General features: G+C 47.3%; 1 protein-coding gene across 3 annotated transcripts in view; it reads right to left on the bottom strand.

Moving 5' to 3' along the window:
* DPYSL3 (dihydropyrimidinase like 3) overlaps positions 1-26762 on the bottom strand; it is a 73831-nt gene that overhangs the window by 36209 nt on the left and 10860 nt on the right. Inside the window, exon 1 of one of the 3 annotated variants that reach the window (XM_059733521.1) lies at positions 7777-7960. The exons of 1 other annotated variant lie outside the window; for it this stretch is intronic. In XM_059733521.1, the coding sequence (XP_059589504.1) occupies positions 7777-7815 (39 nt within the window). In that variant the 5' untranslated portion in view covers positions 7816-7960. Of the gene's footprint in view, positions 1-7776; positions 7961-26762 lie in introns of those variants that run through there. One more of the 3 variants, XM_014597616.3, reaches the window with a different exon arrangement.

Raw genomic sequence — 26762 nt, 5'->3', positions numbered from 1 at the left:
GTAATTTGAGCACAAGTCTGGTTTGAATCCTAGCTCCAAAGAGGCTCTCTCAAGCCTCCAGCAAATGGTGTATCATCACAGGCCCTCACTTCTTCCCCTTGCAAACTGGAGAAGCGCAGAGAAATCCCAAAGTCTAGTGTATTCTGAATCCAGATCTAAACTTATCTGGATCAGAAAGTCAATTTACCCACCTACTGGACAGGAGTCCTGCAGTGAAGTTTTAGCATTAAGTAGCATACACTGCAGTGCTAGCTCAGGCTAGGATCGCTGGCACATTGGCTGACAATCCTGCCTTTTACCCGTTTTCCTTTTATTTAAAAAACTAGAGCTCAGCCAGAACTTTCTCAAGAAAAACAGGACTTCTGGAGTCTTTCTATACCCATTAGCATCACCTTGCACAAGAATGGATTCTTTAGGTGGGTGCTTTATTCACCTATTGGTTATAACAGGCCAGCTAGATGCTTGCTGGGCTGGGCTATACCATTAAGATACATGCTTCAGCTATTGCTGATGTCAAATCCAGACAAATGTTTTAATCAAAAGCTTATGATCTTGAAGACTTTTTGCTCTCCATTTTCCTCCCCCATATATAGATTGGCTCAGGAAACAGTTCAAACACCCTTCTCAGCACAGACAAGGCTGTGTCACCTTGTCATCAGGAGCTCATATACTCATATATCCAACCACCTGCCATCAGTGGCATGCTAAATAAAAAAGGTAACCATGGTTTAAAATGAGAACATGCTTCTAGGTGACACAGTAGAAGGAACTTATCCTAAGGCTCTTTGTAAATGAAGGCATTCAGGACACCAGAGAGAAAGATGGCAAACAAAGAAAACAAACCACATCTGAAAAAAAATGAGGATGAGACATCCCATCAGGAGAAATGCCTCTAGTCCGTCACACACATGGCCATACTGCTTGAAGTCCTCAGCACCCAGCACCTCCAACTATGACATTAAAGGCCCCATTTCCTCAGCTGCTTGACTGCCCCCATACCGCAAGCATGGGTGAAATGATGGTGCCAGCTGAAGATGGTGAAAAATGTGGCTGCAAATGCCACCTCCAAAAAAAGCAAGGCAGACATGGGACAAGGCAAGAGGGCTGCCGTAATGGCATGAAGACAGTAGGAACCATGACTTCAACCGTTACAAGTGTCTCCCACTGAACAGCACTGTAATACTTGCCGGGGATGATTCACAGAAAACAGCATAAGACACAAGCCCTGCCCCAGAGAGCTTACAGGTGGCCACCCGTCTACCCCAACGAGTCTGCTCCATGAATTTTTCAGTTCATATGGGGGCTCTTCTCTCATCCACCCCCTTATCAGAATAATTCACATGCTGGCTAGGGGCATCAACCTACTGAGTCCTCTCCTGAGGAAGAGTTGACCATTTAACATGAGCAGATCTGTCCAATAATAAGACTTAATGTTGTGGCAAGTTTTTCTTAGCATTTAGCCTGTCCAAGTAAAATAGTGCTTCCCAGATTCTCTGGGGCTAAAAGCTGATTTGTATTGAGAATCTAATGGGAGGGGACCATTGCTAAGAAATGTAATAAATGCATCGTGGCCACCATTTGAGTGTGAAATCCAATAAAACAGCCATCACGGGTGACATTCCTACAACAGCTGTTCAACAAACCATATGCCAGTGGCCTGATCCAACGCTCCCTGAGGACAATGGCCAAGCTCTGATGAACTTCTCTAGGAGCCAGCTCAGTTGCCTATATTTCTAATCTGTACTGGCAGTCTGGTACAGATATGCTGCATGAACTAATATGTAATTAATTACAGCCACACCCAAGTTGCTGGGGTAAGGAAGGAGGAGGAGGAAGCTTTCTAAGTGACAGAAGTATGCAGGTCATGAGAAAGGGAGCAGCGTGTTTCCTTCCCAGCTGCTGAAGGCATATTACAAACAGAGGAAAGTAAATAAAAATGATGGGGAGAAAATGAGTGCTTTTTGCTAAGTTCTCGGAGGTTCTGATTTCAACGTTGAATGTTACATGGGGGGGGAAGGACTTTTACAAAATGTGATCTGAACAGAAACAGCGGCATGATTCTGCGATTTAATTTTTGGTAACGACAGACTACACATCTCAGAAACCAGCCCTGCGAGCGGCCTGCACGCCAAGCACAGCTGTGCTACCCGACAGAGCAGGAGCCAAACACTGACGCTGACACTGACCAGGCTCACTGCACGGGCCAAACAAGGCAAAGAGCAAGAAACAGGTCAATTGGGGAAAAACAAACTGACTTAATCCTCTAGGCTCAGATCTGCAACATAGGGCTCAATCCTGCAGACACTTAAAGCCAAGATCTCCTAACTTAAGTGACAAATCACTTGGCTAATAGCATAGATAAGAATATTGTATCTTTAAAAACAACCCCGATCGTGCAACCCAGTCTCGAATCATGCAGGATCTTGTTAGCTTTAGTGGGTTTCCAATGTGGAGTTTGCCTGCCCAGATCAATACAGGACTGGGTCTTTCACTATGTCCTTGTAAACTTTTGTGGCTCCTTTTCACTCCTCGAAAGCCAGGAACATCACAGTCAGTGGTGTCTGTAAGTAATGTGGCTGCAGGTGCAGAATAACGATTCAGAGGTGCCTCCCTCCACTGTCCCCCTCAGACGTGAAAACATAATGGGAGACAGGATCAGCTGTTTCACCAAAAAGGAGACAAAAACACACTTAAGCCATTTGGAGGGGAATTTATTACAATTATTATGTGAGATGACGACATGAACAGAGGAATACACACACACTCTCTTTAAAGAGCCATTTTGTTGCAGATGTGAAGAGCTGGTCAGTGCTAAGTGCTTCTACAGCCTGTAACGACTTTATTTGTGCATTATGTACCAGAGCATGAATGCAACCTCAATTAAAAGCATAGCTTTATGAAGGGTTTATCCTGAGCTCTGGTGCCAGACACTCGCCTCACATGAATGAGAGTAGAGGAAGAGCTGCATTAGGTCCTTTCCATTAACTGCAAGAAAATAAAAATGGCATCTCATTGACGGGCCCTGGAACTGTCTAGGATGCACTGGGGGGGGCAGGGGAGAAGGGACAGGGAAAACTGGAGGAGTTTTGAGAAAAGGGACCTGTATTATGGATGGGCGCCTGCAGCACGTTCATCTAGAGTTGCCTCGGATTACAATAAACACAGTGTTTGCCCTGCCAAAGCTCATTTGTGCTTCTCCAAGCCCACTGAGTCTCTCTGACACTAGCCTTGCCAGCCAGTGTCAGGCTGCATCATTAACCATTGTTAGCCAGGGAAACTTCCTCCACCGCATGCAGAGAGCAGGGAGACGAATGCGAGTGAGAGGTCACAGGGACGAGAACGGGAGTCAGGATTCTTCGGATCTTCTTTTACGCGCTTGCCAGATACGCCATGTACCTGCGGATAAAGGAACGACACCTCCTTGTTGCCTCAGTTCACCTTCCTGGAAAAAAAAGCTACCTCTCTAGAGGACCAGTGCAAGACTTCAAGCACCAGCAGATCTTCCAGGGAATGGTGCTTGACAGGTTATGTCAATGGCATAGTCCTCTCTTTTAACAGGCAGATCTTCTGAGTAGCTAACTTGAACACTGGTAAAATCAGGCCCACGTGGCAGTCCAGTTCTCATCCCTAGCTGCGCACCTGCAAATCCCACTTGGGTGATGGAAGCACCTCTGAAAACCCAGGGTGTAACATGCTTTGTAGCCACAATGAGGTCTGAGCGCGTTTGTTTTACAGGCACGGACTGTGCCCTCAAAAGAGGTGGAGTTGAGTCTGGCCAAAAGGTTCCCTGTAGACAACTCCATGAATCTTCAGGGACAAGCAGGTGCCATCAAGTCAGGTCCAACGTACCAGACAAACTCGTTCTCAACCCCTACCTTCCTTTTCCAGCCTTCATCCCAGCATTTTTTACTGAAGCAAGGCAAAGCTTTAAAAATAACTCATTAACTCTTGTGTCTGTAACTTTCTGCTGCAGTCCTAAAGCAAAATACAAGGTACGCCCTTAATACTTCACTGCACGATGCCACACCGGAGAGAAATGGCACCTTTCACAAATGCAAGCCAGCTCTAGTCAGGAATAACGCTCGCCTTATTTACTAGACGCATGGGCGTAACTCAGCGTTGCATGGAGGTAGATGTGTGATTTGATCCTTCCCTCTGGTTAAAGGAACAGCCTTAACTAAAAAGACATCAGATACTTGATGTCTCCCTCATGTAGCAGTTCTAATTTTTTCCTTGCCCCTTCACACAACAGTCCAACGGATTTGATGAATCGGAGTAAGACGGGCAGTGGGTAACTACATCAAACTATGCTCAATGGTGTGCAGGAAATGCCCAAGCAGTATTCAGCACAGTGCCAGTGGTTGGCACAGAGCTGGCTGGTCACATGGTACTGGGTTTTCTCCTTGCGTCCACAAACTAAACCACATTAAAAGAAACTAAAAAGCACCCAGTTCCCACGTGAGCAATCGCTCTAGGATGTTCCACAATTGTGAATGGAAGAAAAGGTGGTATTGGCACTTGTGAGCATCTCATGGATAAGCAAAGTCATGGTTTCCACTCTGAAAACAGCTTGGGGCACCAGTCTGGAGGAGAGAAAGCTTCTAGCAGCAAAAGCTTTAGGCAAGGCATGAGGACATGTGGATTCTCTCCACAACTTTACCAAAGAGCTAGTGAATGAATCTGGATTAGTCGTTTCGCCTCTTTGGACTTCAGTTTCTCTCCCTGCAAAATGTGAATAATCAGAGAGGCAAGAAGAGTGAAGTATTGCAATTATGTATGAAAGAGGTGATCAGGAACGACTCTGCTAATAGAAATTCAGGGACCAATGTGACTTTTTTCTGCACTGCTAGCCAAAAATTAGAAACAACCTGGTTTACTACCTTGCCATTTACTATTCTCTGAAATATCCTGACCACCTATGGTACTATATGAACAACACTGCTTTCAAGCCTAAGGTAACATCCCTGCCCCACAGACCTGCCAATCTATTTGGCTGCTCCTTTTCTCTCACATCCTATACAACTGGTACTCTGGGCTCTTCAAAGCTTAGTTGCTCTTTATGTCCCAACCCAGGGGGACAAGCACCAGGGTGAGTATTACACAAGCCATCTATAGTCCTCTCTCTGTTTGGTCCCTCTGGCCCACAGGGAATAAATCCTGCACAAACACTGCACTCAAACCTGCCCCTCACTCCCTTAGTTTCTCTGCTGCATCAGATGCCTTACCAGACACCAACAGCCCTTGGAAACAGATTCAGGAGGAAAATCCTGGGCCTTGCAAAAGACCAGGCTGTCACTAATAATGACAGTGAAGACAAGGAGTAAATTATAATGCTGTTTTGTTGTGCAGCACAGGAGAGAAACAATGAGGTTAAGGAGTGGGTTACCCATCAACACAGATTTTACAAGCCAACTCCTTATGCCCACTGCTTGCTTTTAGTTAGGGAAAAGCTGAAGACACTGGAAAGGCTAAGACAACACCAATGTCTGCACGGTGCCCACGATTCCCAGTGCCTCTCTCAACCACATTCGAGTTGTCAAATCTACACGGAGCTACCTCTGAATGCAGAGTAATTCTGGTATTTGCCCTTACAGCCACAATACCAACATGATTTTAGCTGAGATGATGCAAAGGGCTTGGAGGGATACACCAATGGTGTGATATTGCCCCAAATTCTAGGCATTGAGATGTCCTGCCCTGCTGCCCAACAGTCACCCATAGACGCAATAGATTTGGGACGAGAATCCGGGGAATGAAAAGTAATGTCCATCCAAAAAATAATATACACTGGTGGACTCTTCTGGACTGCACCTGCCATCTGCATGAAGAATGACTGATCAGGTCCATTTCTCTCTGGAAACAGGTGGTGTGGGTGTGCAGGATGAAAAGTCCCGACCACAAGTAAGGAAGATGGTTATGTTCTTTCATTGCCACCTTTTCAGGCTCTTGTAGAAGGAAAAATTTCCTTCTACAAGAGCCATTTAAAATCCAGGAGTTCCCCCCTGCTCTCATTAAAGACAAGGCTGGCTTTCTAAAGAGGATAAAAGAGTCATTAAAAAGCTGTAGAAGGGGCAAAAAAAGAGAACTGTTAGGAAGAGAAAGTCAACTATAACTGTAGCATTCACAGCTTCAGTAGCTCACTGACAGAATTTAATAGACGGAAAAATGTGCTAATGCGAAGGCTCTTAATTAATAGGCAAAATCCTGTTGCCACTGAAGTCAGAAATTCCTACTGAATTCAGTAGGACCTGGATCAGGCCCAGCATTTGTAAAAGTACTTTAAGATCCTTGTAAAAAACGCCCTAGAGAAGGACAAAGCTTTATTATTTAAAGCACAGACAAATTCCCTTTGTGCCACATTTAAATTTCTTTTATGTTTTTCAGGCAGGATTTTGTTCGTATCTGTATGGGAAAGAAAATGTTTGAGCTTTCAAGTGGAATTTCATCTTATGGCCAAATTGCTCCTAGGAGGAAAGTGAAGTTTAAGAGGAAAATAAACAGCAACATGGTGGCTGGCTGTGGAGCGCAGGATCACCTTTGCAGGAAGAACATGTAAGCAGCCTGCTTTTTTCCTGTTATCCAGAAGCAAATGACACTGGGGACAGAGGCTGCAGCCTAAAGAGGATGTGGTGGGGCAGACCAGAACATGAAAACCCTTAGAGAAAGCCTGTCATTATGGAAGTACTGACAGGCCCCCCGTGCAGCTAGGCTGCCTGCATCTTCAAAGAAAACATGTCGGCCAAGGCTCCTTCTCCTTCTCGAGAGGCGGCACGAATGCACTATGTACCAGAGTAGGTGTGGTCACCAGCACTACTGCACTGAGCTCCAGGCAGGGAGGAAAATCGCTGCACCTGATGCAGCAAATAAAGAAATGGAACGGCAAGCAACAGAAACGAGACCAGCCTCCTCTGAAGTAACAGCATGCAGGAAAATACGCTATTTTGACTGTAAAATGCACCATTGTGTTGCACTTGTCTGTCTGATGCACGCACCTCTTAATTATACCCCTCTTTAAAACAAAAGACGATAAGAATGAAACACAGCGAGCTTCGTCCCCTTCCCCTCAAGGGTGTTTTAATGAATTAAATCATCTAGATTCTTCGGTACCGTTCAGGAACGGTTATTTATACACTGCTCTGTGCACACGGACACGCTGCCACTGTTAGGTCCCACGTCGTCATCCGCCAGAGTCCTGGTCAGGTTTCATAACAGCATAAAAAAAAAAAAAAAAAAGACGGTGGAAGCTGGTCTCTGCCGGGTTTGTCGCTGTAGCCACTCCCTGGAAATGCTTGGATGGCTCCAGCACCTTGGCGAGACCGGTCGGTCGAATGCAGCGAAAATCTGCAAGCTGCAAGACTGCCTCCTTTGAGAGGCTGGGAGCCACCCACCCGCATCATGACAACCACACGCAGCCCCTGAAAGGGCTCAAAGCAAATGGCTTTGGGGACCGGAATCCGGAGGAAGGACCCGAAAGGGATTTTTTTTTTGGCTCGTAAAACCGGGATGCTTGAACCCAAGGCGGGAGGACGGCATCCGCCTGCCCGTCCTTTGTCTGCCTTGCAAAGATGGAGCAGCCCCCGCTCCCCCCAGCCCACGCAGCTTGAATGACATTCACCGCAGACAAAGCCCCGTCCCCGTCCCCATCCCCATCCCCGACGGGTGGCCCGCGGGCCAGCCCCGGCCCGGCCACGGGCGCGCTGTGCAAGCGAGGCAGCGCCTGGCCCGGCCCCGCACGCAGCAGCAGCACGGCAGGGCAGGGCAGGGCAGGGCACTCACCGTGATCCGCGGGATGTTCTTCTTCCCCTGGTAGGACATGGTGAGCTGCTGCTGCCCCGAGCCGGGCTGGGCTGTGCCCGGACCAGGTGCACCAGACGGGGCGTCCTCCGCCTCCTCCTCCGCCCCCGCCGCGCACAATAGCGGAGCTCCCCGCGCTGCGGTGCCAGCTGCGACCCGGCGCCGGGAATGGCTGCGCGGCGGCTCCTCCCTCCCTCCTCCTGCCTGCCTTCCCTTCTCTCCCTCCTTCCTTCCCCGCCGGGCTGCCGCCAGAGGGAGCCGCCGCCGCCTCTCCGCCCCAGCCCGGGGCAGGGTCACGCCGGTCCCCGCGGCTCCTTTGTGCGGCACCGGGAGCGCTGCCTCTTCCCCGGGCTGGCTGGGGGGACAGGATCCCACGCCCTTGCTCTTGCCGCAGCCTTTGTTTTGCACCCTGTTCCTTGCAGCCCTCGCCCGCTTCATCCCCTCTCCGCATCCTGAGATCCTCCTGCCGCCTCTCCCCTCCCCTGCCTGCTGCATCTTTCCAATGTGCTTACACGGACACAAAGATGCCCGATGCCATTACTGCCACGGCTCCCCTGCCCCTGATTTGGAGCACGCCCGCAATGGTTTTTCACTCCTTGCTCTTGAGGCTGGCAGCTTTCGCCCTCCAGCTTGGCCCTGGGATGTTAAGGACAAGAAAAGGCGATCTGCGCTGCATGCGAGGAGGCACAGTGCCATTATAGCCTGATACTGCAGAAATCCATGTATGCAGCTCTGCAAGCTGATTTCCAGGCTTGGAGAAGGGATGCTTTAAGAGCTTTGTTGTTTCGTGGTTTTTTTCTCTCTCTTGCATGCCCAGAGGCTACGAGGCTGGGCACGTGGAAATAAATAAAAGACTCTACATGCATATTATAAGAGGACAGAGATGGTGAACAAGCCCCTTTTTTCTGTTTGTGAGTGAGGCCTTGCTCGTAAGAGAATTCCCTTTAAGCCAATGTCAAGCTGGGTGCAGACAGATGCACAGCTCCCTAGTTTGTCCGATTGAGTCCTAAGCCAGGCTTTATGTGCAAACATGCAGGCCACCTAACGCGAGAAGGCAGGTGGCAATGAACTGGCAGATAGTGGGGTGCAGAGACTTTCTAGCCAAGAACGTTACGGAGCAAATCAGCTTTTTTATTTTTTTGCAACTGAACAGCGTGGAAATTTCAAGATCAACAAATCTTTCACAATTTAAAAAACACTGTTTCATGGAGTCTTGGTTATTACAAACCTACTCCTGAGACCATTTCTTCCATGTGTGCCTAGTAGCTATAACTCACAAGACAGAGTGAGTACTGCCAACCCTAAACAGTCAAAATCATGAGACAAGCCTCCAAAATCTTGAATCAAGAGATTTAATACATGTGGGAATATTTTCATTTACCATCCCAGTTTTGACTTTAAGGGGCAGTCAAGCCACAAACACATGGATTGCAAATTTTGTTTTTTGTTTTTTAAGCAAAAGCTGAGTTTTATCATTACCAAGGAGCTGGGGCTTTATGTAACACATCAGCTCTCCCCAGAGTTGGCAGCACTAACTGATCTACATTTTCTCAGCCGGCTGCAGGATCTTATCTCATGTGGCAGATTTAACTCTCTGCAACTGGAAAAGTATTTGGTCTGTGCTTCCAGCTACTAGGGTAAACGTCGCTACACGTCGTTCTGGCTCGTGATCCCAACTCTCACCAGGCCAGAAGCTCTCTCACTTGTGCCAGTTGCTCAAGTCTTGCATTTCCCAGCACAGCTGATTACACGAGAAAGTAGCACCAGGGTGTTTCATCCATTTGTGTTAGCTAAACTTGGGGAATGCCCACTGCAGATCAGATGCTCAGACCTCACAGAACAGAATATTCAATGCATAACTCAGCATCACCATCACTCATCTTTTGATTTGTTTTTAAAGCTGGAAACTTGGAACAACCTTAACACAGCTGTGATTGTCCAAAGCGTGTTCTGGGTATAGCCACGCAACCATCAGAGTGATGATGTTAGTAACAGGACCCCCTAACTGTGAGGCCTAGTCCATCTATTCAGCCTCCTTTACCATATGTAGACCCTGTCTGGGGACACAGAGTGGAAAAGAGAGACTTTTAAACAGCAAACAAATTTGTATGCCTCATGGGCAACTTTATTAACATATTTCCCTCTTGCTTAAATGTCAGAGACCTACATTTTTGGAGCAGAGAGATCAGCATCTCACTCTGCTGTCATCACAAGCCTTGATGTTTGGCCATCAACTAGGCCAGTAGGAGCCAACCTTTTTTTGGCAGGTGTGCCCCAAATTAGCCCCGAACCCTCTTGGAGTGCCACTTTGATCAGGCACTCTTTTGCCTGCTCTGCTTTCGGCTTCCTGCCCAATCTGCTTCCTGTCCCACCTGCCACTGCTCTCTCCTCTCCTATCTGCATGCTGTACATGCTTGTGGCACACGTGCTGCAGGTTGGCCACCCCTGGACAAGCCAAGGCTGTCCAACTGAGCAGCTCAGCTGCTGCACGCCGCATGGCACGGGTGCTCCCCTTCACAGCTGGTGCTGTGCTGCGCTGCACTGCACTGCACGAGGGTCCTGGGCCTCTCTGGGTTGCCTCCAAAGGCAGACACAGGAAGCAGAAGGTGGAGGGAGTGGGAGCACAGAGACCAGAGACAGCTGCAGGAGAGTGACCGGGAGTGCTGTCTGGACCCAGAGCCTGGGAGGCCATGACTTAACCCCTTGCAGGCCACATGTGGCTCACAGGCCTCCAGTTTGGCAGGCTCAAGATCTACCTCAAAGCTCTTAACAACAACAGCAACAACTCGTTCTTCTATAGGGCTCTCAGAAGTCTGTACTACCCACATCAATTAATCCAAAATCCACAGCAATTTAACAGATGACGAAGTCCAAGATGCATACGCTGAGAAAGGAGCAGGCAAATCAGCATACGTGATCGCTTACAGTTCCGCTGCTGACTTGAACACTTGGGTGAACTTCAGGTCCCAGATGTGCTTCTGTGTTCTCTGTGCCAATTCTTGCAGTTTTCAAGCCAAATTTCCTTCTAAAAGCTGCTTCTTCCTTCCCAGTTACTATGTAACACTCATACAAACAAAAGGCACAAAGTGCTGTCAAGTGCAGAGAGTACACAAAAAACAAACAAAGGTTTCTTCCTGCCCCCCTTTTTCTCCCAGCTGTAGTCCACTTAGGAGTGGCTTGTAAAATTTAATAAAAATCCAGGGAGACATGTCAGTTTAAGCTGACTCAAAAGAGATTCTCACATAAATCAATATCCATACAGTTTATCATTTTAGATTAAAACTCTAAATTCCAATCAGACTTTCACAGAGCTTTGTTACTGGTATTAGCATGGCAGAGTCCAAAGGGCCTGATCAGGTCAAACACACAGGAAAAGGTGGCGGCTGCCCCAAAGGGGGAATAAATGAACCTCACACCCCTAACCCCATTTTATTTATGCTCACAATCCAGCCGCAACACATTCCAGTAAAGGCAGTCATCCAGCTCTAATGCAAGGGCTGACTGGATGCTCCCTTGCGGTCCTTTCTGGCACTGCACTTCTATACTATCTGGTACAGATGGATATTGAGTAACAGGGAGCTTGAGCAGCCACAAGAAAGGCAGTGGCAGGAACGAAATTAGAATTCAGGAGTCTGTTCTGTCAGCTTCTCACGATAATCATCCCCAACATTTTCTTTTATACTTGGTATCTACTCTTTGTATGCAACCACTCCCTCTTCTTTTCCAGCAGTCACACTTCCACTGAGCCCCTCTGCTCTGCAAGAGAGTGCACAGAGCATCAAGCAGCACTGCCTGCAGGTTGGATCTCTACTGCAAAACCCATGGATGGGGTCACTGAAGGGCCCTGCCATAGGAAACAGCTGGTACCTTCCCCCAGTCCCAGTCCAGAAGACAAGATACACAGAAAGCCCTTGGAGAAGATATTCTGTGGGGTTACTTGGGGAAGAAGGTTGAGATCTCAGAGCTGTGATTCCCCTTCTTTAATATCTCTCTCCCGAAATCCACTGGGAATGCTCACTAACTCTAATTTTAAATAATTTTAAATCTGAAAGTTTGCTATTTTTTTCCCCCCCAACTATTTAAGTTGGTCTAATGAAAGATATCAGATTCACCCAAAAAACCTTGTCTGCCACTAACTCTAATGGAAGTAGAGGAGATGAGCCAGTCCTAAATGATTAGAACCAAGCACCAGCATCGTTCACCACTTAAGACCCGTTTCAGACCTTTCTCCCACTGCCATTTCAAGCCTGATCTTGAAGAAATGAGAAGGCCGGGCTTTTTGGTTTCAGAACAGAAATGCGTAAGGATCAGACTGGCTTTCACACCCCCGGGAAGTACAGGTCACCTCCCAGAGGCAACATACAGCACACGCAGGCCCCACAACCTTTAAAAATCAGAAGTCCAGAGCGAAGCAAGAGCAGGCAGGAATCTGAAATGCAGTCATTCAAGTTGGACACATGTGACTTCTGCCAGGAGAAAGAGACAGAGAGAGAAAGGAGGAGGAAGTCTTGGTATGGATAGGGTAGGCTCAGGAGGATGACCCAAGTTTTCCGCAGCAGAGAGGTTCTGCATACTTTCTTCTGGTTTGAAAATACTCCAGGGCTTTGTTAGTGAAAACAAGGATAAAAAAGATCAGCAGATGCAATGCCTGGAGCAAGCTAAACTCTTTCATTGGACCTATTATTTTGAAGGAAGTCTCTTCACAACTGCTGTGAATCCAAGTGGATTAACATAGTACTCAGGCAAGGAGATGAATGTTGCTTGAGCATGACTGCCCTCATCATTGCATCTCCATTATATGCTGCATAGTTGTTAAAGCAAGGAGTTATCTGCAGCCTTGTTTGGATAACCAGGAATTCAGGTGGTTTTTGAGACCCTGGGCACATCTACACGAGACACTAGGTCGCCGCAGTGATGAGCTACGACATAGCATTGAGAGGCACTAACCATGACACCGCCAATACTGCGCAGTAGGGTTGGAAACAACCCGTGTACCACTGTGGCTGGGTAGTGCTAGTGGGTACTGCACAATCATTTAGTACTTACTAAAGCAACTTAGCAAGTACTAAATGACTGTGCAATATCAACTGCATGTAGACATGCCCCCTGACTCTCACTTCCAGGTTTTGGCTGGAACGCTTAGGCTGGATCCAGAAGTGCAGGCATGTGCAACTTCAGGCACTGCAAACCTCTTTGCCACAAATAGCACAATTTGCACCTTAATCAGTGTGCAGCACTGCTAATTTGCAGCACCAAGGCAAAAATTGTTCTTGGGATCTCCTGGTAGCAAAAAAAAATAACCTGGAAAAAAGCGGTGCAAACCACATCAAAGTGGTAGGTGCCGGGACAAATGCAGAGATGGGGGAGCAGACAGTCCATCTCCACGCACTGTGGAGCCCCCTGCACTGAGGTGCATGGAGACAGGGGAGCAGCCAGAGCCCAGAGCTGCTTGCTCCCCAGGCTCAAGGTACACTGCGCCCCAGACAGCCAGGGAGTGGCTGGCTTGGGTGCAAGGTGCCTCAGTGCCGGGGCTCCACATGCTGCTCCCCAGCTGGTCAGGGCACAGGATGCCTAAGCACAGGGGATGGCTAGCCTCTGTGCCCCAGTCAGCACCACCCTGCAGCTCATGGAGCAGTGGGACAATGTGTCCTGCTGCACAGCACACAGGCCGGGCATGCACTGCGGCACAAAGTAGCAGCACAAAGTTGGCTGCTGCTGCAAAGGCACATCCCTGCTTGTGCGGGCCTTAGAGTCTTTGTAGGACAACAGTGAAATGGTGGCAAAGCACCTTTGGGGAATGATTCACAGAACCTAACAGAGGCCCTGGGAGGAATAGACATCCAGGGAAGTTAGTTAGGCATTTTTAGTTTAAAAGCCGCTCCATAAATCCCACTGTTTCTGAGTAAGTAGAGATTATTTCAGGGACTTCACAGACATTTTTGATTTCACCAGAATCTATGGAATCACAAGTTTCTGAGGCTGGTAACGTCAACCCAGTTCCTCCCAAGCTGTTGGCAATGAGAGCCTTTGCTGGTAGCCTGAGTAGAGGAGCTAGGCTTGCAATGTCTGAGATTTAGACTCCTTTATCCCTCAGTAGATGTCTACCTTCAAGTCAAGATTGAGCCTGTTCCTCAATGGAGAACTGTTTGGCCGTGTTTTTGGCAGCACTAAATCAGCCATAACATTCACCTTCCCCTGCCAGCCCATCTCTCCCACTATCCTGTCCCATAATGGACTTGAATCCCACAGTCTGAACTGATTAATATTGAGATCAGTTAGACCAGCAGACATCACATACATAAATATCAGGGAGGGCTACATGATCATCATTCAACCAAATTTCCATCACACCAGATTCTACCACCCTAACTCTCTCCTCACTCAGAGAGCCAGCTGCCTCCTCTTTAACCTGAAAATCTGTCTGGCTGTTGCATGATGTCCCCAAAGAAGAAAATAAAAGCACCTTGCATTTACATTACATGGAGACAAGAGGTAAGATTTTCAAGAGAGACACAGGTCCCAGAGGTATGTATGCCTCTTCAGGTACGTATGCACCTAAGCACCAATGAAACCAACAGGAGGTGCATGTCAAAATACTGTATTTCCTCACATATAATCTCTAAACCTTTTTCAACAAAACCAGCTGGTGAAACTCGAGGTACACATTATACACGAGAAAACCAGATCCACACAAGCCTAGAAATTTGGCGGCAGGGGAACAGTGGCAACATTAATTGCCATAACTCTGAAAGCCACAGCAATTAATATTGCCACCACTCCCCAACCAGCACATTTCCAGACCTGTGAGAGCCCCGGGCCAGATGACATGACCCTGCATATCACACTGGGCTGGTGCATGGGGTCAGACTTGGCAACTGGCCCTGGACCCAGCACACAGGGTCAGAAGCAGCGTGTGGCCCTCGACCTGGCATGCAGCTCTGGACCCAATGTGCAGTGCGAGACTCAGCACATGGACCCAGGCCTGCTGGGCTTAGTGCCAGCACCTGGATCTGGCAAGCCGTGTATGGTCAGACTCGGTGCACCAGGTCAGAGCCAGCACTGGGTTGGATTTAGCCCACAAGATGAGAACCAGCGCGTGGCTCTGGACCTGGCACATGGTTTCAGTCTGTACGCCCCATCAACAAAGTGCTGATAGCAGGCTTGACTTCTTACTGGCTGCTACATGGTTTCTTCAAGGAATATTTTTTTTCCTTGACCTGGCCTCTTAAAACAGGGTGCATATTCTATAAGGGGGTGTGGTGTATGAGAAACAAATACAGTACTTCTGTGGCCTTGAAAGGCAAAGCCTTGTTGAGAGTCAGTGTGATTTCGCTTCCTGAGTACCAGAGTCCTTACAGAAAAGGTACTTTCACCGTCGGAAACATACCAACCAGGCTCCCACATTCAGAGGGGCCCCATGAAACCTCGATACTGTTTGAGAGGGTTATGAAGCCCCATCTTGCATGAAGTTAACCCACCCTGCATCAGTTATTCTTAAAAGAGTTCAGTTTTGCATCGACACAAGCGGCGTGTGTGAGCAGCAGTAGAGCTACAGCTACTTCCCTTCAACACAGACAAATCTAGCTGAATCTAAACGCAACGTAAGGGATGAACTAGTAAGTGAATGAGCTGCTGTTGCTTCAAGAACAATTAATTCACTTGGGGCAGCGTGCTGCAAATCCCTAGGCTCCTGTTGACTTTACTGGCTGTTAGGGAAAGATCATCACCTCTCCAGATCAGGTCCTTTAACTGAACAAGGCTTGGCGAGGGCAAGAAGGAGAGATCCTTCCCCTCAGGCCAGATCCTGCAGTGGTAGCTGGCAGTGCAGCCAGTGCAGCAAGTTAGACAAGTCAGACGGCATTAGGGCTACTGATAGCCATTCTCACCGCTGGTTGATTCGGCTGATTTCAGCAGTGTCTGCCTGAGATGTTCAATCCCGCTGGCTTTAGAAAACAATCCTGCCCCTCCAGCTTCTCCCTTCAAAAGGGGAGAGTGGGCCGATGTAGGTGTGTGCCTTGGTTTTAGCAGCGGTTATCTATATTATTTCTGCCCTTCTGTTCCACCCCTTGCCAAAGCCCACTGCCCTCTACCTTTTTCCCCAGTTCTTTCTTCCGTAGCCTGCAAGCCTTGGAAAGGCCAATCCAGTTTGAAGATTAAAACTGAGCTGAGGACATCCATCAAAATACCCAGGGGAACAGCTTATGGCAAGATGCTGCCGATGGATCAAGGAAGCAGAATTCCCCATCCGCTTCCCAAGCAGGTGGCCAGCTCCTCAGGCATGAAACAGCCTCTAGTCACAGCAGGCGGCTGCCGTTAACCTGCAGCTGCAGGGATCTCCTCTTTGGAAAGGTCTCTGGCTCTAAAGACTGCAGGTGAATCCCAATCCAAGACCACTACAAAAGGGAGTAGGCACTAAAGTATCTCACTAATTAGGAGCATTTGTTATTTTTACAGGGCAGTAGCCTTAAAATCTCAGCTCTCCCTGCAGCAGGGCTGCTGCCCTGCAGCATGAATCCCACTGAAGATGACTGAGTTCCTACCCAGAGCTATAGGGATAGGGAGACTATTCAGATCCAAGCGAGGGTTAGGTGAGGAAGGGGTGTTTTTGAGGGAGAAGAAACTTTGGAGAGGAAAAGGAGGGTGCCAGGTTAGCCGAGTAAAGGGCAATAGGAGATGAGATACAGGCAGGATTAGAGCTGTGAAAGGCCTTGGAAAACAGGAGGGGTTTGAGTTTGATGCAAAACTGGCTTCTTAACCAGTGCAGGGATTTGCAGGGTGGTAGGAAGGTGAAGGGCACATTCAATGTGGCAAGCAAAGGATAGGAAAAATGAGGCCTCTTAAAGAGATTTCATATTGATTCAGGAGGCCTGTTCGTTTCCCTTCCTGGGAGTCATCTACGTCCGTGTTTTCCAACTGCAAAAGTGTGCCGCAGAATTTTGCCATGGCAATGCGCTACAATAGGTATGAGGATGGGGAATGCCTTAACAGGTGTGCCACGGAAAATTTTATTAATGTAAGTGTGCCTTGGGCTGGAAAAGGTTGGGAAACACTGTCCTAGGCTGAGCTGGCTGGCTCTGGTGGCTTGTCCTTGTCTTGATCCTCGTCTTTACCCACTTGATCATGGGATTTGATCTCCCAATCCGTACACTGTGCCACTACAAGACAGCCCATGCTGGTTCTTCCTGAAGGCTCTAGTATTGAAGTGGTTCATTTAGGAACGACAGACTTGACAGGATCAAAGCAGCTCCCACTGACTTCACTGTGACCCTCTCAGGATCAGGCCTGACCTTTAAAACAGGAAAGCTGGACCTGCACCTGCACAACAGGTTCAGCATTAGCACTGCCTCTCATGCAATCAAAAGACATACTTGATATACGTGACCTGTCAGCAAAATGAAGGGGGAGGGCTGTGCTGAATGAGGAGGTAATAACATCACCACCATCCCCTTCCAATAACACTCAGCTTCCCCTTTCTCTCCTGACTCCTTCCCCCAGCATCATTTGAACCCCCAGTTGCCTCTTACATTTTCTTCTGGGTGGTGTCCATCACGGTAAAAGTGAATAGGACTCCCTTATCCTGACTGGGAAGTTGGGTGACCACCCATCCTTAATTGGGTGGGACAATCTCGGAATAGGATCATCATGTCCCGGTCCTGAGCTGAATGACTCCAGAACAGCATTTGTCCCAGATCTGCAGCATGGTGCAGGGATCCAGGTTTTCCCTTGCAGGTTGGCAGAGGTCCAGCCTGCAAGGGGCTGCTCGGGGCTGCTGGGAGTGGAATGCAGGGGGCACCACGTGTGTGCCCGAACACATGCACGTGGCCAGGAAAGAGCCAGCCAGTCTGGAGAGTAGTGTCCTGCAGGCAAATCTAGGGAAAAGAGGGTGCGGGGGGCAGATCGAGGCCCTCACAGTGAGGGAGGGAGTGGGATAGGGGCTGGGAGCGCTGCCCAGCCAGTGCAATGCATGGGGCCCTGGGGCCAGGAGCAGGATAGCCATGGCTGCTTGTCCAAGGGGTAGCTCCCCATTGCTGCATGCACTCCTGGGAGGGTATGTGAGGCACATACCCCCTAGATTTGTATGCAGGGCAGAGGCAGATGTAATAGATGCAGGGGCCATGCCGTCGGGGCGGCAGAGGTGTGGAGTTGTGCCCCCACCAATGCTGCCAGGTGGGCAGGGGGTGCATGGCTGGTGTGGGGCTCCTAGATGGAGGGCAGCAGGGCAGGGAGCCCCGAGGCTGCAGCGGGCAGCACGCATCTGCCCCTTCCTGCTTGGCTGCGGTCCATCCATGCAGCCAGTGAGGGGCGGACACGTGTCCCGCCTTCCAATTTGGAAAAGGTGGTCACCCTACCGGGAAAAGGCTCTTTTCTATACTACTAGAACAAGGAGGCCTTTAGCTATATTTAAAAGCAATTCATTTAACATGGGCCAAAGGAAACATTTATAAAAACCACTCTTCAAACATAGTTTATGCATGGAGCCCACCACACAGGATACTATACCTTCACGGCTAACAGGTTACCTAGGGCCCAAAGTAAGAAATAAACATAGGATCTGCAGTGACAGCAAGAGCTTGTCCTCACTAGAGGAGCCTCTGACAGAATAGCTTTATCTCAGTGGCCCCAGTGTAGATGCAGTGTTCGCTGACAGAAGTGGGGTTTCTGCTGGTATTGCTCTGCTACCTCCTTGAAGGATATAAGCAGACAAAAGCTCTCTCCTGTCAGCAGGGCTTTTGCCAGCATAGCTATGATAGCTAAGATGTGTGGGTTTTTACCCTCCCTGACAAAACCAACAAAGCCTTGGTGTAGAAGTGCTTATATGGTCTCAAAAGTCTTACTCCCAGACTAGCTTATTCTGTTCAGGGATCTGCTTTAAGTTATGCTAGTTTCCAGGCTCTGCCCACCAGTCATGAAACAGATTCACATCTCCTTCGAGTGTGATGACTTGCATGTAACATCTCAAGCTAGGAATAAGTTCCTAGCCAACGTATTCATAAGGACCACATTAATCTTTGGAACAGATGTTCAAAGCCGCCGCAGCACCCACAGCTTCTACCTACTTCCACTGGAGCGGTGACTGCTTTGCACCACTGTAAATTATTAATTCTCAGCTCCTTTATGGCATTTTTCATCAGCAGATCTCAAAGCACATTACAAAGATCAGCATAATCTTTCCCATCTGTACAATGGGGATACACAAGTACAGAAGTGATTTGCCCAGGGTTATCTAGTAAGCTAGTGGCAGAGACAGGGACTAAACCACATTAAGAGTCCTAGGGTCAGAATCCTGATCAACGAGTCAAAGTTAATGGAAACTGTACCCGGCTGATAGATGTACCTTTGATGATCCCTCCAGAAGGAGTTTCAGAACAGCCGCCCCAAACAGTGAGGTCTCTCTAAATTCAACACAATCTCATTATAACAAACCCTATTTATACCAACCTCCTGCTTTCAACACTCCCAACAGCAGGAACCGATATTTTCATTATGAGGATGAAGGCAATTGTCTAATCCTATTGTAGCAAACACCCTCTTTTACTGGCCTTTTCTCCTGGTCCCATGGATAGTTGTTATAACAAGGCTGCAGTGTATGTAGCTGTAATTGGTTGTAGCCAAAGTACTGTTTCGTTTCACCAAAGCCCTGTCTAAGAACTGGAGATCCAAATGTATTTTAAACATAAGTGGACCGAAATTCTGCCACTTGACCAGCAAGTTCAAAGACAGATGCAGTTCACTGCTTCCTTCTCTAGTGTTTATATTCACTCAGTCTAGCTACCTTTGCTTTAGGGACAGTCTACCTTATACAGCTTTCCCATTCTTGCCCTTTAAAGTTCTGTTCTCCATTCTGTTGAGGATCACTTGCAATACAGCAGGCTCATACCTGGCAGGCAGGCTTTGGCTGTCACCCTCCAAAAACTTCCACTGTATGGCATGTGCTCCTTGCAATTCTCTCTGGGTCAATTCACACTCCACTCCACTAAACCTTCCATATGCAACACTAGCTCATAGCTCATTTAACTGGTTTCTGCCAAAAATCATATTAGAAATGTAGTGTACTCTGTGCCAGCTTGATACAGGAGGACTTCCTCTGTTTGGCGAGGTGTTTGTTAATGCGGACCTTGCGTGACTCCAGTAGACTTAAAGTCAGGATAGAGTTGGGCAGTTTTACAGGGTCAGTGCTGGTCCTGTATTCTCCTACCGTCTTGGGCCAGTAAATGCTACCTGCTTTTCTTTGGTTCAAGACAGCTGTGCTGCTTCCTGATGCCATGCTCTGTTGCCCACCATCCAGATACTTCTGCACCTCATTCAAACTGTCAGTAGATGTAGAGAGAGCAGCTGTTTTCTCTCGCATTTGCTTACTTCTGAGACCTGGGCTTGGGGCCAGTTCTAAGGGCCTCGTCTGCACATACCATATCCAGGAACAACTGCAAAGCAAGAGGGACTGCAACTCAGCCCTACTGCTCCAAGCTTTTACTGGGGGAGCTACCCTGGGTTGCTACTGCTAGAGATGTTTCATCTGTTATAAGGGGGTGGTGGGAGAGGAGGCAAGCCGGGTGGATGAAGCAGGAATGCGCTTACCAGGGGGCAGAAGCTAAAGCAGCAGGAGATCAAAGGGAGAAGACGGAGTAAATGTACATGACAAGGATCATGACAGGAGGGAAGAAGGAATTCATGGAAACAAGATGTGGCCTGTAATGGTGAAGGAGCTGGATTTGGTGGGTAGGGAGTGTAGGACAACAGGAAGTGGTGTGGGGGACCAGGGCCCAGGTGCAGGGGACTGTGGATCTACATGGAGCCACTCACTCCGGCAAGCACTGAATGAGTGGTTTCCGATGCTTGCAAGAGATAGTGCTGGGAGAAGGCATTTCAAATGACTGGATCCATCCCTCTTGCCATGGAAGTCAGTTTCTTAGCTATTTCCTGCACTTGCTGGGAAGATCAGTAAGAGCAGCTCTGCTAGTCCTGGATATGAAAGAGCCATTCAGAGACGGCACAGCCATTCTCAACTGCATTCTCAACTCGTAGGGATGTATTTGGTAGCCATGTTGGTCTGAGACAAAAAGAAATGCAAAACCCTTGAACTCCTGGTTCAGAGATGATACCTTTTATTATACCAACTGAGACTCCTTCTCAACTCTTATGCTTTTATTATGAGTCCACAATATTTGGGGCTGTCCTTACAGCCCCAGCTCGCTGTCATGTGACAGCATGAGAACCACACTATTAGTTTAACAAAGTTGCTAGTGTTCATGGTTGTACATAAAGGGTGAAAACATGAGCCACAATGGTACGCAAACCACTAGGCAAATAATGAGAACACAATATTTATTGTAAAAAGAAATCATGATTTTTAATCCAATCTCATGATTTTTGAGGCCTAACACTTGGTATCTTAATGCTTGGACTTGGTATACTGGATTCATCAGACAGTGGTCATCATTTAGACATATGCAGCTGCCATTGCTGCATTTTACTGTACATCAGATGTATTGTAAGAAATTTATAATAATCTCTGGAGCCTTCAGCCATGGCCAGCAGCTGAGGCATGATATTAAACTAGATGAATGTGTACCAAACTCCCTCTTCTACTAAGGCAAATGGTAAGATAATAGGCTAAATGATCTCCCAAATCTAACTGGTATTGACCCTGCTATTTCCAGAGCCCTTTAAGTGTGGCTTCTCCCATGTGACCTCAGTTTTGATGGGCAGATACAGCAGTGCTGCCCCATGCACGCGGGCTACTTCTGAGCCAGTCACTGCTAGCACCCAGGAAAGGGGGGATCAGGACTATTTCACATTGAACAAATACAGCGGCATCTGGATTTCCACTGCCATAATTCAACTCCCTCGCACAGCTGAAGGCTGAGTCCAAGTTTGTAAAACAGAGGCATCTGTCCCCTTCCCCTCTTAGTTACATATCACAGTGGAATGGCTGTTTTTTCTCCCTGGTATTGTTTCTTTTCTCCCTTCTGCTGAATGGAAACATATGTTATTGAATCCAAGTCTATCTGTGTTAAAAAAGAATCACAGCTATTTCCCAGATGAAGGATAGGAAAGTCACGGCTGGACACCACCTTGCAGCAGTGAGCCAGCCCAGCCATACAAGCTAATTGCTTCAGTTATATTTTCCAGCTTCTCAGCCCCGTCTCCAGGAAGGCAGGGTGGATGTTTGCTTTTTGTTTCTTCCTCCCATTTCCTCCATCTATCCATAGCAACTGCTCCCTGGCTCAGGAAGCCTAACAAGTGCTATCTTCCATCTCTTGGGCAGCAGCAGCATTTGAAGAACAGTATCCAGATAAGGCCAGGACCCTAAGCAAATATTAATTGGCAGATGCAAGCTGAGAAGTGAGGCATCCTGTTTCTGAGGATGCAGAGTAAGGCCATGGCACTCTGTTAGGAGCTATGCTGCCCTTACAGGCCAGATTCTATAAAGCACAGTCATGCACTAGACTTTTTGCCACTGGCCACCAGGCCACAAATCTTGCTTCAGTGACAATGGACCTCATACTCCGTGATGATGTCTTCATCATCAAACCATCTCATACTTTGGTACAATCTATAACAATCATGTATTTTTTGGTTAGAAAGCAAGAATAAAATAACAGGAAGGAATCTGAACAGCCAGTTGGTACTCAGGTCTGGAAGAACAAGTCAGCCCTGAGGGGTGATAATAAAGCTGATTTGTGGTCCCTGAATAATAACACAAGCAACAGAGCAAGTCAGGAGTGAAATGCATGACAGCACTGTACATGGGAAGCCCACACATATGCTCTCTTTAGTAATCCCTGGCTCTGAGTAGTATATTTAGATTATATCAAAAGTAAGAAATGCACCCACAAAATCAAAAACAGAATCTGTGCTACTTGGCACAGCTGGAGACTCCAGACTCTCTCAAACAACGCTAACCCTTGTGCATGGACTATGCAGATATCCAGACTTTACCATGGTGGTAGATGGAGCAAAACTGCCTAAATAGAAATTTGCCTGTCTCTTTCTCTATCATCCATATGGTCCCCTATTAACTCCGTAACATTTGGGCTCCATTATCATTGCTAATTGGATTGATCTCATTCTCTATGTACAAAAGGCAATGGGTGCGGTGGGGGTGGGGGGACAGGGGGACAACAAAAAGCGCGTAATGTTTTATCTTTGGCATCCAGAATACAAGGTTACATGCTGACTCCTTGGCTTGATTAGGTGGAAACACCAAAGGCTAAGCATCTGTAATGTGGCTGTGGGTGGATGAAGTGGGTACATGCTTGGGTAAGGTATAATCTGTTGGAAAAAGAATCTAGCTGGGTCAAGCTCTGTGACATTGAGGACGACACAGCTAGTAGGTGGTGTGTATCCACTAGCCTGAGTACAGGACTGTGAGCCAGAAACTCTAGCTGTACTTGAGCTACTACTTCCTCTGGATTTGTCAGTTAAAGGACTGCTATCTGTTAAAAATCAGAGATGTTTTAAATCCCTTGTGGCCCAACATCCTTACTGTCTCCCTTGATTAGGAAATGGAAAGAATTTTAAATATCTGATTTGCTTCCCATTATTTGAGATGCTGTTTATTTATGTTGGTATTTCATTTGCCTTGGAAAATGAATTTAGACATAGGTTCACCAGTTGGCTTTATGTGTTTGCTGTCACTAGAACAATTATACAGGCAGTCCTCAGACTTATGACACAACTGGTTCCTGAAAACCGCATCTTAAGTCGAAACATTGCAACTCAGAATCAATGTTCTCATAAGAAACAATGTTATAAATGGGGGATTGGTTCCTGAACCAAGGCCTGATGCCCTATTTTCACCAAAAATACTCCAGAATTTTGTACTCAGTCAATTATAGATGAGTAATATAGCTACATTAATGTATTTATATTGTAAATAGCAATCATATTGCTTTGGAAGAACTTCTTTGAGGTGACTTTGCTGGACTTTTTCAAGGGCTCTTGGTTGGACTTTTTGAAGGGTTCTTGGCTGAAGTCTTCTCAGGAGTCCTGGCTGCAGATTTTTCTAGAGTCTCGTCTGCTTTCTTAAAGAAAGCGTCCAAGGAAGTTTGGACAGATGTTCTCCAGGGAGATGGGTGATGCAGTGAACTTGTTCGCTGGTGTGGTGTCACATGGGATCAAGCGTTGTAAAGTTGAAACAGGGTGTCAATTTATAAATGTTGTAAGTGCGAAATGTTGTAAGACGAAGACTGCCTGTACTGTGTTTTTGTGGCACATATTTAAGCAGGAGTAATAACTCTGAACAGAAAACTATTTTCACTGAAAATTTCACAGAAAACTATTAGTTTCGCAGAAAACTATTTTCACTGAATTCACTGAATTTAGAAATATTACTTAAATTGTGAGTAGCCAACAGTGGTGAAAGAACACGTTAGGGACTTTTTAGAAAAACTGGACATATACAAGTCCACGGGGCCAGATAGGATGCATCCAAGGGTGCTGTGGGAGGTGGCTGATGTGATTGCAGAGCCACTGGCCATCATCTTTGAAAACTCATGGCAATCAGGAGATGTCCCAGATGACTGGAAAAGGGCAAACATTAGTGCCCATATTTAAGAAAGGGAAAAAGGATTCAGGGAACTACAGAAAAGTCAACCTCACCCCAGTTACTAGAAAAATCATGGATCAGATCCTCAAGGAATCCATTTCTAAGCACTTGGAGGAGAAGGTGATTAGGAACAGCATGGATTCATCAAAGGCAAGACATGCCTGACCAACCTGATTGCCTTCTATGATGAGATAACTGGCTCTGCGGACATGGGGAAACCAGTAGAGGGTGATATACCTTGATTTTGGCAAGGCTTTTAATACGGTCTCCCACAGCATTTTAGCAGGCAAGCTAAGAAACTGCAGCTGGATGAATGGACTGTAAGTTGGACAGAGAACTGGCTGAAACATTGGGCTCAGAGGGTAGTAAATCAATGCCTTGATGTCTAGTTGGTAGCTGGTATTAAGTGGAGTGCCCAGGGGTCAGTCCTGGGGCTGGTTTTGTTTAATATCTTCATCAATGAGCTGGAAGATGGCATGGAGTGTACACTCAGCAAGTTTGCGGATGACACCAAGCTGGGGGGAGTAGTAGATATATTGGAGGGTAGAGCTAGGATTCAGAGCGACCTAGACAAGTTAGAGGATTGTGCTAAAAGAAATCTCATGGGGTTCAACAAGGACAAGTACAAAGTCTTGCACTTAGGACAGAACAATCCCAGGCACCGTGTGTACAGCCTTGGGACTTACTGGTTGGGCAGCAGCTCTGCAGAAGAGGACCTGGGGCCTATAGTGGACAATAAGCTGAAGATGAGCCAACAGTGTGCCCTTATTGCCAAGAAGGTCAACGGCATCCTGGGCTGCATTCATAGGAATGTTTTCAGCAAAGGCACAAGGGAAGTAATTCTTCTCTATTCAGCACTGGTGAGGCCACATCTGGAATACTGTGTTCAGTTTTGGGCCCCCCACTGTATAAAGGATATGGACAAGTTGGAGAGAGCCCAGCAGAGGGCAATAAAAATGGTGAGTGGGCTGGGGGACATGACTTGTGAGGAAAGGTTGAGGGAACTGGGCTAATTTAGTCTAGAGAAGAGAAGACTGAGAAGGGATTTAATAGCAGCCTTCAACTACCTGAAGGGAGGTTTGAAAAATGATGGAGCTGGACTGTTCTCAGTGGTGACAGATGACAGAACAAGGAGCAGTGGTCTCAAGTTGCAGCAAGGGAAGCTTATGTTAGATATTAGGAAGAATTTTCTCACCAGGAGGGTAGTAAAACACTGGAACAGGTTACCCAGAGAGGTTGTTGAATCTCCATCCTTGGAGGTTTTTAAGACTCAGAGGTTTTTAAGGTAGATAAAGCCTTGGCTGGGATGATCTAGTTGGGGATGTTCCTGCTTTGGGCAGGGGTTGGATTAGATGCGACTCCTGAGCTCCCTTCCAACCCTAATTTTGTATGATTCCACATTTTTCCATCCATAGTTAATTAAACTTTCCTTAATTAAAAACAAAACCATGGATAATAGTACTTTGCAACCTATGTCTTGAATAGGAAAACCTCAGTGTAAATGCTAGGTACTGTATTAAAACTGTCTAATTAAAGGAATAGAATGACACAGCATAAGTAAATTGAGTGCACTAAGCATCATCAGGAAGTGCAAAGAACAATAATACACATTAGATGAGTGTGTGAGGAAGGCAAAGACTAAGAGAACACACTTTATGAACTTTGTTAGACATGATATAATTGTTCCCAAAGATAAATGTCTTCCAGAAAGAGGTAGGGAATAAAAATGAATATACTTCTGGGAAAGGATTTTGCCAGTAACCCCAAAGATGTATTGTAAAGCTTCAAGAACTCTCAGGACTACCAAAATTAAATGCCTTAAAAGCGATAGCAACTGGAGAAAGTACGATGCTATAAACAGGGAAGTCTGCTACCATGATGATGTAAAGCATGGCTGTCTAACTGCTAAGCAGCTGAGAGCCCAATGCCCCAAGGACTGCACCAGCAGGGCTCATACACTGGGCTGCACCAGGACATGTTATGATGCCCTTCGGTAGTGTGCCACGCAAATGCCATGACATCCCTTTCCATGTGGTTGTGCGGCCTCAGGCTCACCCTTTGCTCCCAGGGGAGGCAGCAACATCCAGAGGAAGGGGAGGGGAGCCTGGGGACTCCTGCTGGTATTACAGCCAGAGCTATGTGGGGGGAGGAGAGTTAGGCATGAGCCCAGGGGCCACAACTTAATCCCTCACAGGTGGCAATTACTTGCTTGAACCTGTAGCTAGGCTACTACTTAAGATATCATTAACAAGTCAATCATGACTTCAGTGTAACGTCTGTCAGGGGTCTCGGGCTCTTGTGAAATGTGATCCATTTCATCCTGCTTCTTCTGTAGCCCCCCCGCCCCCAACAAATCTTCTACATAATGCAGGAAGATTGTCCTTCTTAAGCCTCATGTAGCAGCACTGCACTTAATGAG

Source organism: Alligator mississippiensis, chromosome 9 (assembly GCF_030867095.1).
Source record: "Alligator mississippiensis isolate rAllMis1 chromosome 9, rAllMis1, whole genome shotgun sequence".
In the NCBI taxonomy this organism is placed as follows: Eukaryota; Metazoa; Chordata; order Crocodylia; family Alligatoridae; genus Alligator; species Alligator mississippiensis.
Note: the sequence above shows the minus strand (reverse complement) of the source record. Positions and strands in the feature narration are given on the sequence as shown.